This window comes from Nymphaea colorata, unplaced genomic scaffold (genome assembly GCF_008831285.2).
Source record: "Nymphaea colorata isolate Beijing-Zhang1983 unplaced genomic scaffold, ASM883128v2 scaffold0705, whole genome shotgun sequence".
Taxonomy (NCBI): Eukaryota; Viridiplantae; Streptophyta; class Magnoliopsida; order Nymphaeales; family Nymphaeaceae; genus Nymphaea; species Nymphaea colorata.
The window spans coordinates 14,177-25,936 of NW_022205211.1; the positions used below are offsets into that span (position 1 = coordinate 14,177).

General features: G+C 44.2%; 1 protein-coding gene across 1 annotated transcript; it reads left to right on the forward strand.

Annotated features, from left to right (window-relative positions):
- Window positions 1-1,146: 1,146 nt before the first annotated feature.
- Window positions 1,147-2,437, forward strand: LOC116245505 (uncharacterized). Its single transcript, XM_031617012.1, has 3 exons — window positions 1,147-1,380; window positions 1,954-2,168; window positions 2,221-2,437. Exons 1-3 carry the CDS (start codon window positions 1,147-1,149, stop codon window positions 2,435-2,437), a joined length of 666 nt encoding a protein of 221 aa, XP_031472872.1.
- Window positions 2,438-11,760: the final 9,323 nt, after the last annotated feature.

Here is an 11,760-nt window from a genome sequence, read left to right on the forward strand (position 1 = left end):
GAACACACCCTAAAAGACCCCACCCACGAGGAATCCTACTTCAAGTCCATATTCTACATCAAAAGCGTAGAAAAGGTAGAATTGAGAAAGAACGCCATCATCCTCTTCACCAGAAACATCGAAGCCACCCTATCCCCCGTGTACCCATTCCCCCACGCAGTGAATACCTCATCGAACGATACAGGTCCTTCGGGGACAATGACTTCTACCAGCTGGCCAATTCCATCGAGGCCGCGCACAAACTGTACTCCTGCACCAATTTCACGGCGGATCTGCTGAACAGCTACGACGGAGAGCCCCTCTCCCGCTTCATCGAGGCCATGCAGGAAAGGATATATATGTGCAAAGTAGCCCCCAACAAGATAGTCATCTCCAGGAAATTGCTAGAACTCCTCGGAGAAGACATGGAACTCTACGCCCTGAAACTCACAAGTACAAAATCCCCTTCCGAGAGTACGCGTCCCTCCATTTAGGATCATCTCAGCTTAGAGCTATCTGCCAGTCATATCCAAGAGCATCCAAAACATCGGCACGATAAGCGAGTTCCTGCGCAAGCGGATAAGTTTCTAGCAGCTGCAGTCCCGGACGTACCTGTAGTTCAGGGACTACCTTTACACCCAGCAGCAGGTAGTGCGAGAATAATGCAGAAAAAGGTGTACTGTCGCATGAAGATGCACATGCCGACTCCGCTGATCAACTGCGTGGAGGTGATAGAGCAACTGGCAGAGAGCGAGACTGCGATAGGTATTGGAAGGTGGATCCGGTCAAACGGCGAGGGATTGACAGGGAATGCAACTAGCAGCGATACCTATAGGCTGAGACGCTAAGACACCTGATCGAGATTTCTGATAGTTTGCTGGTGAACAACAAGAAGAGGTTGGCCGGCTATTGCCTAAAATAATAAATGGTGTGATTAGTAAATCATTTAATTCATATTGCCATCATCGTATCAATAGCTTGTTTATCTATGCTTGAACCGGCTTGCCATCAGATGTAACGAGGATATTTATGATGAGGAAATGCACAGATAACAATCCCCATATATATTTGTCCTCAACCATATGTCCATTCTCACCGTAGGAGTCTATACCCCTTACCGATATGTCACGATATGATATTATTTGAAAGATAAATCATTTATAGTTAATGTCGGAAGCAGCTTACCAGCCCTACGCCATCATCTTCGTCACTGAACCAGTCCTGCAGCAGGGCCCCAATGAGAAAGTCCCGCCCTACGTCACCTACCAAGTCTCGGGACAAGACCCCCACGGACAGTTCAACATCCGCAGGAGGTTCAGAGAGTTTCTCCTCCTCAGGAACAAACTGGTCGAAAGATTCACCGGCATGTACATCCCGCCCATCCCTTCCAAACGCACAGCAGTACACCCACAGTCACATAGGGGAACACATAGTAAAGATACGTCGAGGAGAGGAGAAGGTTCCTGCACTACTTCTGCGTCAAAGTAGCAGCCAAGCCGTACCTCTTCGACTCCGATATCTTCCAGACCTTCCTCAGAGGGGATCCCGATTTCTAACGCGTAGATGAACCGTAATTTAGGCTTCAAGGCTGATATCAAGTCACGAGTATGCCCTGATCAGCAATATCTACAACATAGAGTTCAAAGAAGCAGCAGACTCCGCAGACATCCCCAAGATCATCATAGAAATAGAAGCTTAGGCCGAAGTCTTGAAGCAGGTGAGAAAAAATTGACCATCATACGGTAGCAGATCCAGGAAGTGCCGAAGCCAAACGGCTTTCATCAACCAATATTGTATCTATAATTTCACGCAGCTGAGTGCTACAAGTCAGTCCTTCCCCGCTTCTAGCAGGAAGTCCTGACTGCTCACGGACTGACCAACGAACAGATGGTGTTTCCAACAACTAGACTTACAAGTAGAGACTGTGTAGTACTGCACTTCGCGGAAGGCAATCCGCTGCTTGACTACGTGTAGGCAATCACCTACGACATCAGAGAGGCGAGGGCCCTGCTGGAAGCCATCGAGTCTCGGAGGGCCTTCGAGAGCAAGAAGAGCAACTTCGAGGCGGTCAGGAGGGAGAGCAAGGAGGAACTGGAACGACTAAAGAGCGGCAGGCTCAGCATAAAGTCCTTCTTCACCTCAGGCACCAAGGAACTGCAGATCAAGGAACTGGAAAACTACATCCCTCAGTATGAACGCAACGAATCCTTCTTGGGAGCGTGCTGCCCCTGTCTGCCGTAGCCATCCACCAGGACATCCAAGGTTCAAGAAATCTCGCTCCATCGACTACCTGGCGACGGTCCAGATGATCGCGCAGAAGGAGATGCGGGTGCTGCAGCTGTACGGGGAAAGCTTGCTGACTGCGCAGGTGAAACGCCCAGCCAAGTCTGTGCTCGTATCGCACCAGCAAGCTGTAGAAGTAGAGAAGCAGCCGAGCAAAGAGGAAAAGGAGGAGTAGCGTCATTAATGATTTCTTATGTTCTATAATCGTCCGCTTTGTCGATCCTCTATTGCTATTTGGCTTCCCTAATAAAGCAAGCATTAATTTTACCCCCCTGGAAACCATCATGCTGTTGTTTTGTATTTGCTACTAGAGGAGAGAGAAAGGCATTATACAGTTACCCTACTACAAAAATATAAAGATCATAATCTCAGGATTGTAAATTCTACTCACGGTGGTCTTTATGTGCAAGCTTATATTTATTGCGAATAAATATGTGATGAAAGGTCGATGGGTTTGGAATTTCGGGGATGGGTTTTTGAATATTTAATTTCAACTAATTTTACTCTGAGTATGGGTTCGTTCCGCTCTGCGCCTGACCTCGCCAAGCACACCGTGGTCAAGTCCACCGCCGCCTTCAGCTACGCAGTCACCCACATGTGCGGTACCTTCCCACTCACGCAGGCTGGAGGATATACATGGAAGATGCCCACATCACCAAAGAGTAACTCACAGAGAAGAAACACGCCCTCTTCGGCGTCTTCGACGGTCACGGCGGTACTCCCCCTTCGATTCAGGCGCATAAGTGTCGACTTTTGTGGAGCGCCATTTCGTGCAGGAGTTGTAGGCGAATCCCAACTACAAGAAGGAGAACTTCTAACTGGCCCTCCGTGAGACCTTCATGAAGATGGACGTGCTGCTGGCCTCTCCGGCTGGCAAGGAGTAAATCACCAAGATCCAAAAGTAGATGAAATAGAAGGACAACGGGCCTAAGTACGACTAGGAATCGCATGCCGGTTGCACTGCCAACGTGGTGTTGGTGACTCCTGAGTGGATTTACTGTGCCAATGCTGGCGATTCCCGCGCCATTGCCTACCAGGGCGAAAAAACTGTAGAACTTAGCAAGGACCACAAGCCAGAGGATCCCATCTAGCTGGATCGCATCACCAAGGCCAACGGAACAGTCAGCTACGGTCGCGTCAACGGCGGTCTGAATCTTTCCCGCGCACTGGGGGATCTTTAGTACAAGAAGGGAAGCGTGAAGCCGTAGGAGCAGATGATCACAGCCAATCCCGACATCACAAAGATCAAAAACTAGAAAGTAGATTTTATTATAATGGGGTGCGATGGCATTTGGTAAGTAAAGACTAATAATTAAATGGTAGACTGGATCAAGAAGAGACTAGACAACGACAAACCCATCCAGAACATCGTCGAAGAACTACTCGATGAACTGGTCTCCAAAGATAGCGGAAATCAGTACGGAATGGACAACATGAGTGCCATCCTCATCAAGTTCAACAAGAAGAAGTGAAACCCATGATACATCCACACCAATCACCCATCACCAATAACATCAATCTATAATATAAACTCATTACATTCTTTGATATCAGCCCTATAGGCATTTCACATCTGCCAATTATCCCATGAAAGCGAGCCCTCCGCCTGAGACTGGGTATCCCTGCAGGCTGTTAATACTTTTCCCTTGAAGTTTTCCCTTCTAATTACCACCGTTCCCATATTCTATAATAGATTTCTAAAATGCTGCGCTAATCCGCCTGGAAGAAGTAACAATCCATCCTCGAAGACGACTCCAACAACCTCTCCATCCTCAAGAAGGAAATTGTACCCATCCAACCATACAGAATAAGTAATCGGAAATCGATGCATCGGTGCAACTCTCCATCAACGAAAAGATAGAGCCCTGAAGGTCAATGCCACAGTCCTCGCTAAAAAGCTCGAAAACTAAAAGCACAAAAATGTATCCCTTCCCTAAGACAGATCGAACTGGAGACAATCATCAATCACCTTCGAAATTCACTGGAGAAGGAAAAACTGCAGGAGGCCTCCTTCAGGGACAGCAACAGCTTCTAAAGTCTCTCCGGCTTGGAGAATAGATACAAAAAGTATGAATATGACCTGGGCCAATTAAACGGCAAGACCAATAGGATTGCCGAGAATGTGGAGGAGAAGAGGACCAAAATCAACCAGAATCGCACTGAACGGGTGATCGATTCCGGCATTTTCAGGAACATCGAGAAGGAACTGATCGAGAGTGAGCTCAAATTCAAGAAATTGCTCATCGAGAAGATAAAGTACCAGAAGGAGTATGAAAAATTGCTCAAGAAGTACGAGGGCCTCAAGGAACACGCTGAAAACTACAACGAGCAAAGGGAAAGCAAGCTCAAACCTGGCAGCTCCTTCGCCTCTCTCCTCAACAACAACGATACCACCACCACCGCCAATAAAAAATTCACCAATCTCGACATCCCCAAGGACGGAACCAACAACAATCCCAAGTCCATGACCTTCATCGAGGAGGAACAGGAGTTTGAAGAGCAGAAGAATATCATAGCCATCAAAAAATTACTGTCTGAGACTGGATTGGAGAATTGTGAGGAACTGCTCTACCACTTCTACCACATCGACGAAGTCAATGATAAATACTTCAACGAAATGATGGTATACGCCGACCAGGTAACAGCCCGCCCTATCTAGAGCAACGAAATAGAGAGATATCTGAGCTAGTTCAGCCACCTCAAAGGGGAAAATAAGCTGCAATTCTATGAGGCCAAGAGAAAACTCACCAAAAACCAACTCTATAAGGCCGAACGCAAGAAACTGCAGTCAATCATCGACGAAACAGCAGAAACCACCAAGGTTTAAATGGCTTAAATCAACAACTTTTTCGTACCTATTTTGACATTTAGAGTGACGCCAACTTCAAGAGATTTTTAAATCTTTCGACTTGGAGGATCAGACAGCACAAGAATAGCAAAACTTCGATGAGCTGAAGGGGGTCCTACAGACCCTGGAGAGCCACATGAATGAAATCCTTTCAAAGGGAACCGTGATTCGCGAGGAAAAGAACACCTCGCGTTCCAACCAACAGTAGAAACTAGAAGAACTCATCAACAGAGTGAGAAAATCAGACGAAAATTTGAACGTAATGAAGAAAGAGGAGTTCCAGGAGAGTACCATAAGATCCTCAAGACATCCGTCTCCAAAACCTCCATCGTCAAGGCGCCCCAGAAGAGGCCCTCCTACGCCAGGATCAAAAAATGATGATATAATACCCTAGTATTGACTTAATCCAATATTGTACTAGCGTCACTCAAATTCTGTTTTCGAACAGTGAAAAGCATCATTTCCTACGCTGCTCCTTGCTGATCGGCTTCGTCTTCTTCGGCTGACCGTACTCCGCCCTTCCGCGAGAAGACTTTGAATCCGATGAGATGGAGGATGATGATGAAGAGCTGGAGGAGCTGCTCGATGAGGATGACGAGCTTTCCGAGCGGTGGCGGCTTTTGCGTTGGCTTTTCTTTCTTTTTGGGCTCTCCTTCCTCTTGGAGGATCTCCTGCTCTTCTCATCATGCTTGCGATGGTCGCCGGATTTGAGTCCCGAGGTTCCACAATGAGTCTGCAGCCTTCGTATACGCGATCGTGCATGCCTTTCACTGCGTCTTCCGCATCGTAGTAGTCTTCAAACTCCTAAATGAGTGTATTTTTACAATGAATGAGTAGGGTCCCTTGAACTGTACGCATGAGATTTTGCCAAACCTCTTGAAGAGGGCCTTGAGATCGTCCTTGTTGGTCCTTTTGTCGTATCCCTTGACGTATATTTCGGGGTTTCTCTCCTTCCTGGGCATGAGACTAGTATACAGTGAGTAAATTATAATATCGATGCTTCAAATTGTGCGCGTTTATGAGGCAATACCATATCAGCAACGTGCACATTTGAGAAAAGAAACAAATCAATGCTTTTATACGCAATCCGCAAATTATGCCAAGATCACTATCAGGCCACGCTTGGAAGATGCAGAAAAGGTCGCTGATATGGAATTTGATGATGCTTTTATAGTGTACTTTTTGCTTCACTTGCATGCTGAAAGTCATACCGTTGGAGGGACTGGGATTGTGAGCTCAGTCAGTATTTCTTCTATAAAAGTCAGATTAGAATTATTTGCTAAATCGGTAATCAATCAGATTACCCTCATTTTCAATAGAATTTCCACGATAAACAACCAACCGACGCAAAATAAAGAATCTGAATTGGGTTTAAAGGTTATTTTGGTTTGATATCGATGAATGACAAAACCAAAAATAAAGATCTCAAAAGGACAAAAGCATCATCAGGCATCACGTATGATCTCGTGGGGACATTGCTTATGGCATTTAGAGAAAAGGAGCATTCTATTTGATCATTGATATAATATTTCAGATAATATGGATGAGCTTTTAAGTCGGCTTGACTCAATCCCCAATTGCAAATAAATAATGCGGTAGTCCTGCAAACGCAACGGACTTAATACATCTCTGGGCGGAGAGCTAACAGTGCCTAAGCTGAAGCTTCTAAATGAAAAATTCAAAAAAGCGTAGAAAGATCGATATTAAGGTATGCCTGTCTGCAAAGCAAGATCCGCACGAACTGGATTGAAAATTAGCTAAAGACCTACAATTGGCTGCTGATAGCGATCAGCGCCCTAGAAAACGCCAGGATTGCAGATTTCGTAAGTTTGGGGGTATGCAGGGTTAGAAGCAATGGATTTTATTATAAAATATTTTCCAATTTAAAACTCGCAATTTTTTGAAATTCGAAGCCCGGAGGTTCCTCTAGGAACGCAAATGCAAAAATAAGAATTGGGCGGAATAATAAAACAGACTTTATTGAAGATCGTAAATTAGATGTAAGAAAACGCTAGACGAAAAATTAGAAAAGACCCAGTGGAGAACAATTCGAAGAGGAACGCATTAGGAATTAAATTAGCTAAAATCTGCAGAGGCGGCAATCGAGATGACAGGAAGGAAAAAATCCATTGGAATTAAGTTGCAAGAGCCCTTTTCGAAGAATCTGGAGAAGTTTATTTTCGGTCAGCCAAGCACTGCAGATAGAGATGGTATAATTACGTTGATCCATCCATTGAGAGGTAAAAATACGGGATAATTTAGAGGCAAGTGGAGAGAGGCAGAAGATGAAAGATTGTGTGAGCTGGTGAAAGAGAAGGGAAAGAAGTGGGCAGAGATAGCCGCCATCCTGAACAGGACATAGCATACAGTCAAGAATAGATTTCACTCCTTGCAGATGAAGAGCAAAAAAGACGTGAAGAGAAAGGTTTCGTCGATCAGCCAAAATAACCAAGATTGTGTACGGAATAGTCCAAAATATCCTTCTTCTCGATGAAGGAGGACAGTGAGAAGCCACCCATGATCACCATCTCGGAATTCCCTGAGAGGATCAATTCAAAAAAGGATAAGGTGACCTATAAGTTGGATAGTTTATAGAGGATGCGGATGACCACTAAGGCCTGGATCCCAACAAAAGCACGAAAAGCGAGTTTATATTCTCGCCTTTCCAATCATTCTCGCCTAGAAATCTAACGCCCTTCATTAGTTCTCCTTCCCCCTTGACATTCTCGCTATTCAAGAGAAACTTCGACTCATAAACGCAATATTTCAAAGAATTTCTCATCAACGGACAGCAGAGCGGGTTCGCTAACGACAAATAACGATACTGATCATTATGTTATGTATGTCCTAATCAAAAATATCATTGTTTGCTATTGCTCACTGTTTCGGACTTTAGAAAAAGGATTTTTTGTTTTTGAGATAGAATGTTTGGGTTTCCCAACCGCACAAATCTTCCTAATGCTCATCGGTTTCAAAAAGCTGTGCAAAAGGTCTCTTCGATTCGCTATCGTTCTTGAACTTATTCTTCACTCTTTTGACTTTCAAGATGCCTAATTTTAGAGAATTTTTGTTGAGATCCTTCATCTTCTAATGCGTAGGGAGAGAAGCATATTCTTATTCATCGTTATTCAATCTGACATCATGTGTCCTTGTTGATTACCTTTCAGTTATGTACTTGGATTATTTTTCACTCTCCAGTATACTTTTCTATGCCGAGAAATGTTTAGACGTGTTCATTTCCTGTATGATATATTTCAGCTCCTTTTGCACTTCCTATCCGAGCAGATTTCTTCCAGTTTTAGGTTATTTCTTTCTTGGAAGTCTCTAAGAGATATTTTCTGTAGTCCCTGGAGGTCTACCTAAAATAGGTGGGCTCTAGACTGTATCTTTTTCTGAGTTTTGCGATATTTTTAAGGTTGATTTGGTATTTCCTGGGGGTTTAATATCGACTAATCTCTCTGTGCTCGTTCTAAAATTTGATTATCTTGCTCTTGTTCATGTTGATCTGCTTGTATCCGCTGTATTCGCTCCTCTTGTGCTTGGTAAAAATGGATGAGAAATCCTTCGACTTCTAAATAGCTATAATAAGTTCTTCTCCTCTCCGCATTATGTTTTGGTAAGAGAGAGACCCTATTTGTGCTCGGTTAGGGACCTCGGGTTCTTACGCATTGACATGACGACCTTTATTGCACTGGGCTTGTTTTATATTCTAGCCCGTTCAGAGTTTAACATCCTGGAGATAAATAATAAAATCATCGTGCCTTCATACAAAGGATGCAAACATTTTTTATTTTGGATCTGGGAATTCTAGAATGGCATTGGCTTTAAATAGTTAATAATTATACTCTGAAGTAATATTTAATTAAGGATATCGATGAAAAGACTCCTCACGCTATTCACTCGAAATTTACCATTAATCACAAAAAAGATAGCTCTTTTCACTGTCCTATACACGCAGCATAGGCTATTCTCTTCTCCTCTGCCACTCATATGCGCATCTTCGCCATAGACATTGAAGCAAAACATCGAGAATATCGAACAAAAGTCAATAAAAATATACTCGAATGGTCGACTGGTCGGATACGCATACTGCTTTGCCAACAACTACCTTGTGACTGTTTGGTATGCATCCATCTATATAGCGAATAATTGCTAGAGAAGAACCTCAATAACAAGACATTTGAATATTACTTGGAGGAGAGAAGCTGAAAGGAAGCTTCAGAGTAGTGGGCAACTTCTAAAATTTAGTATTTATCGAATGCACGCTTAGCGTAGATAGGCATTAATTTAGGATAGAATATCATCCGTATCTGGAGATTTCGCAAAGCCTACATCCTATTCATAGGTATAGATACTGAAGCAACGCTAATTTATGAGCATTAAGCGCGGATTCTTTATTAATTAGGATTCAGGATACGGGATCATAGACGGATAGGGGAAATAGGCAGTTTGGTCACCAATGGTAAGGGAATTGCAGGAATTGTGGTACAGGTAGGGTCATAGTCTCTCAAAGGATTCCTGAGGATAATAGAATGGCGACATTTGATGCCGATTCTGACGCGTATGAAAGGAAAGCCTTTACACTTGGGGATATCAGCACAGGCAATATAAAACCAAGAGGGCGTTTCAGTGGTGAGGATAGCACCCAATAGCCCCTTCAAGCACGAGATCATGATGGGAGATTTGATATTGAGTGCGAACGGGCATCGGTTCAGAGATCCTGAATCTTTACATAGGATTTGTATGGAATCAAATGGAGAAGTTTAACTACTCATTCAAAGAGAAGGAAAGCATGTTTAAGTCAAAATCCACCTATGAAGACGAATGCTCAATCGTGATACTAAACAATCAATAATCATCCACCAATATCTATTCAAGCTTTAGTTGCATCCTTCGCCTTTATTTTTATATCTATCCTATTCTAACCAACCTAAAAACATATTTTTCCTTCATCAGTCCACAACCCAGCTTCCCTGCTTTAATAATGAAACTAACATTCTTTTGTTGATATGTGTATGATTGATTGAAGTTATATCATCCATGCCTGAGTCTATCGCACTTGTCGAGGAAGGCCTTGAGGTCAAGCTATCCGATGAAGAGCTGGTCCGAGAGATCTAAGAATTGTCTGATGGTTTGATTTTTGGTTCTATGGCTCATGGTGCAAAAGTACTACTATTTTTACTATTTGAAGGCCAGCATCTCGTAGGTCAGTTGCACATCAGTGAACACGCGATAGATCAGCAACAGGTAGCGCTTCACGTCGTATACGAAGGGATTTGTGTGAGGAGGAATCTATTTTTCTATCACAGCGGAAAGGTAGATGTTGTGGCTGTCGTCCATTAGCACCGTCTACAGACTCAAACCAGAGTAACTCTACAGAGACTAGTGCAACATCACCAACGCCCTTCCAACTTTAATCAGCGTCTCCACCTTGTTCTGCGGACTCAAGAACCATTGGCTCTGCGTTTGGTCGCTCAGCCTATGGTACTTCTTGTCGGTGATGAGAGTGAGCGCCCATAGGCAAGGGTTCCTTTCCTCCATGGCGTAGGCATAGACTGGTTGCATGTAGGGATTAGCTGTGAGTTGCAGTCTATTCACGTAGTAAAGTTTTTTCGTCATAGCCGAGTAAGATCCCTCGTACCTCTCGATGCTAACCTTGCACCCCTCGTAGAGCCTCCTCATCTTCACGTTCTCTATCTGTTGAGCAGTCAGCTTGGTCATGATGCTTTCGCTCATCTAGAAAAGCTGCTCCTCGACGGGGTTAGGATGGATGGAGAGACGGTACTGTTCCTCATTTTGATCGGAGAAGGACCCCGCAGTGATGAGACTGACATCGTGCGTTTGTACAGGTTGGGAAGCGACTATCTCCTGTGCGAGAAAGTGGTCGATGCGCACGAAACTTCGGAGTGCAGGATACGGTTGGTGAACTTTTCGATGTCATCTATCTTGTCCTTTTCGGCGATCAGGAAGCAAAAGTTAGGATTGGACTTCCGCAGTCTTTCCAGTTCGGGCGCGATGGAGGTGATGTTGAATTTGTCCTGCAATTTCCTGCAACAGTTCTCGAAGGTTTCGTAGTGGAGGAAGATGATGTAAGATTTGGGGAACTCCTTGCGGGCCTCCTTGGAAATTCGTATGTAGATATCTTTATGCAGTGATGTGTTGATAAGCCTGATCTAGTTTGTGCTGATTATTTTGACAAGCTCTTCTCGTGCTCGGCCAGTTCCTCGGTGGGGCCTTCTGCGCCCTGGAAGCGAATCTAAACACCATTGTTATTCTTGTAGAATTTGATCTCAGACTGGGTGAGGTAGGAGGACTACTCGATTTTCTGGAAGAGATGCTGGCTGTGCAGCCAGACCATTTGCACCGGATTGAGGTCAACGCTCACTTTCCGAACCTTCTTCTCAGACATTTGAGATTTAATTATTACTATCGCCAACTACTCCACCAATAATACACCAATACACAAGAAAGGTTAGGTTATTAATGATCAAACATATACCATGCAAATAACTAGCTATTTGTACATCAATTTTTCATCTTTTCCTCAATCATAGTATAATAATGGGGTTGGGGTTGGGGTTGGGGTTGGGGTTGGGGTTGGGGTTGGGGTTGGGGTTGGGGTTGGGGTTGGGGTTGGGGTTGGGGTTGGG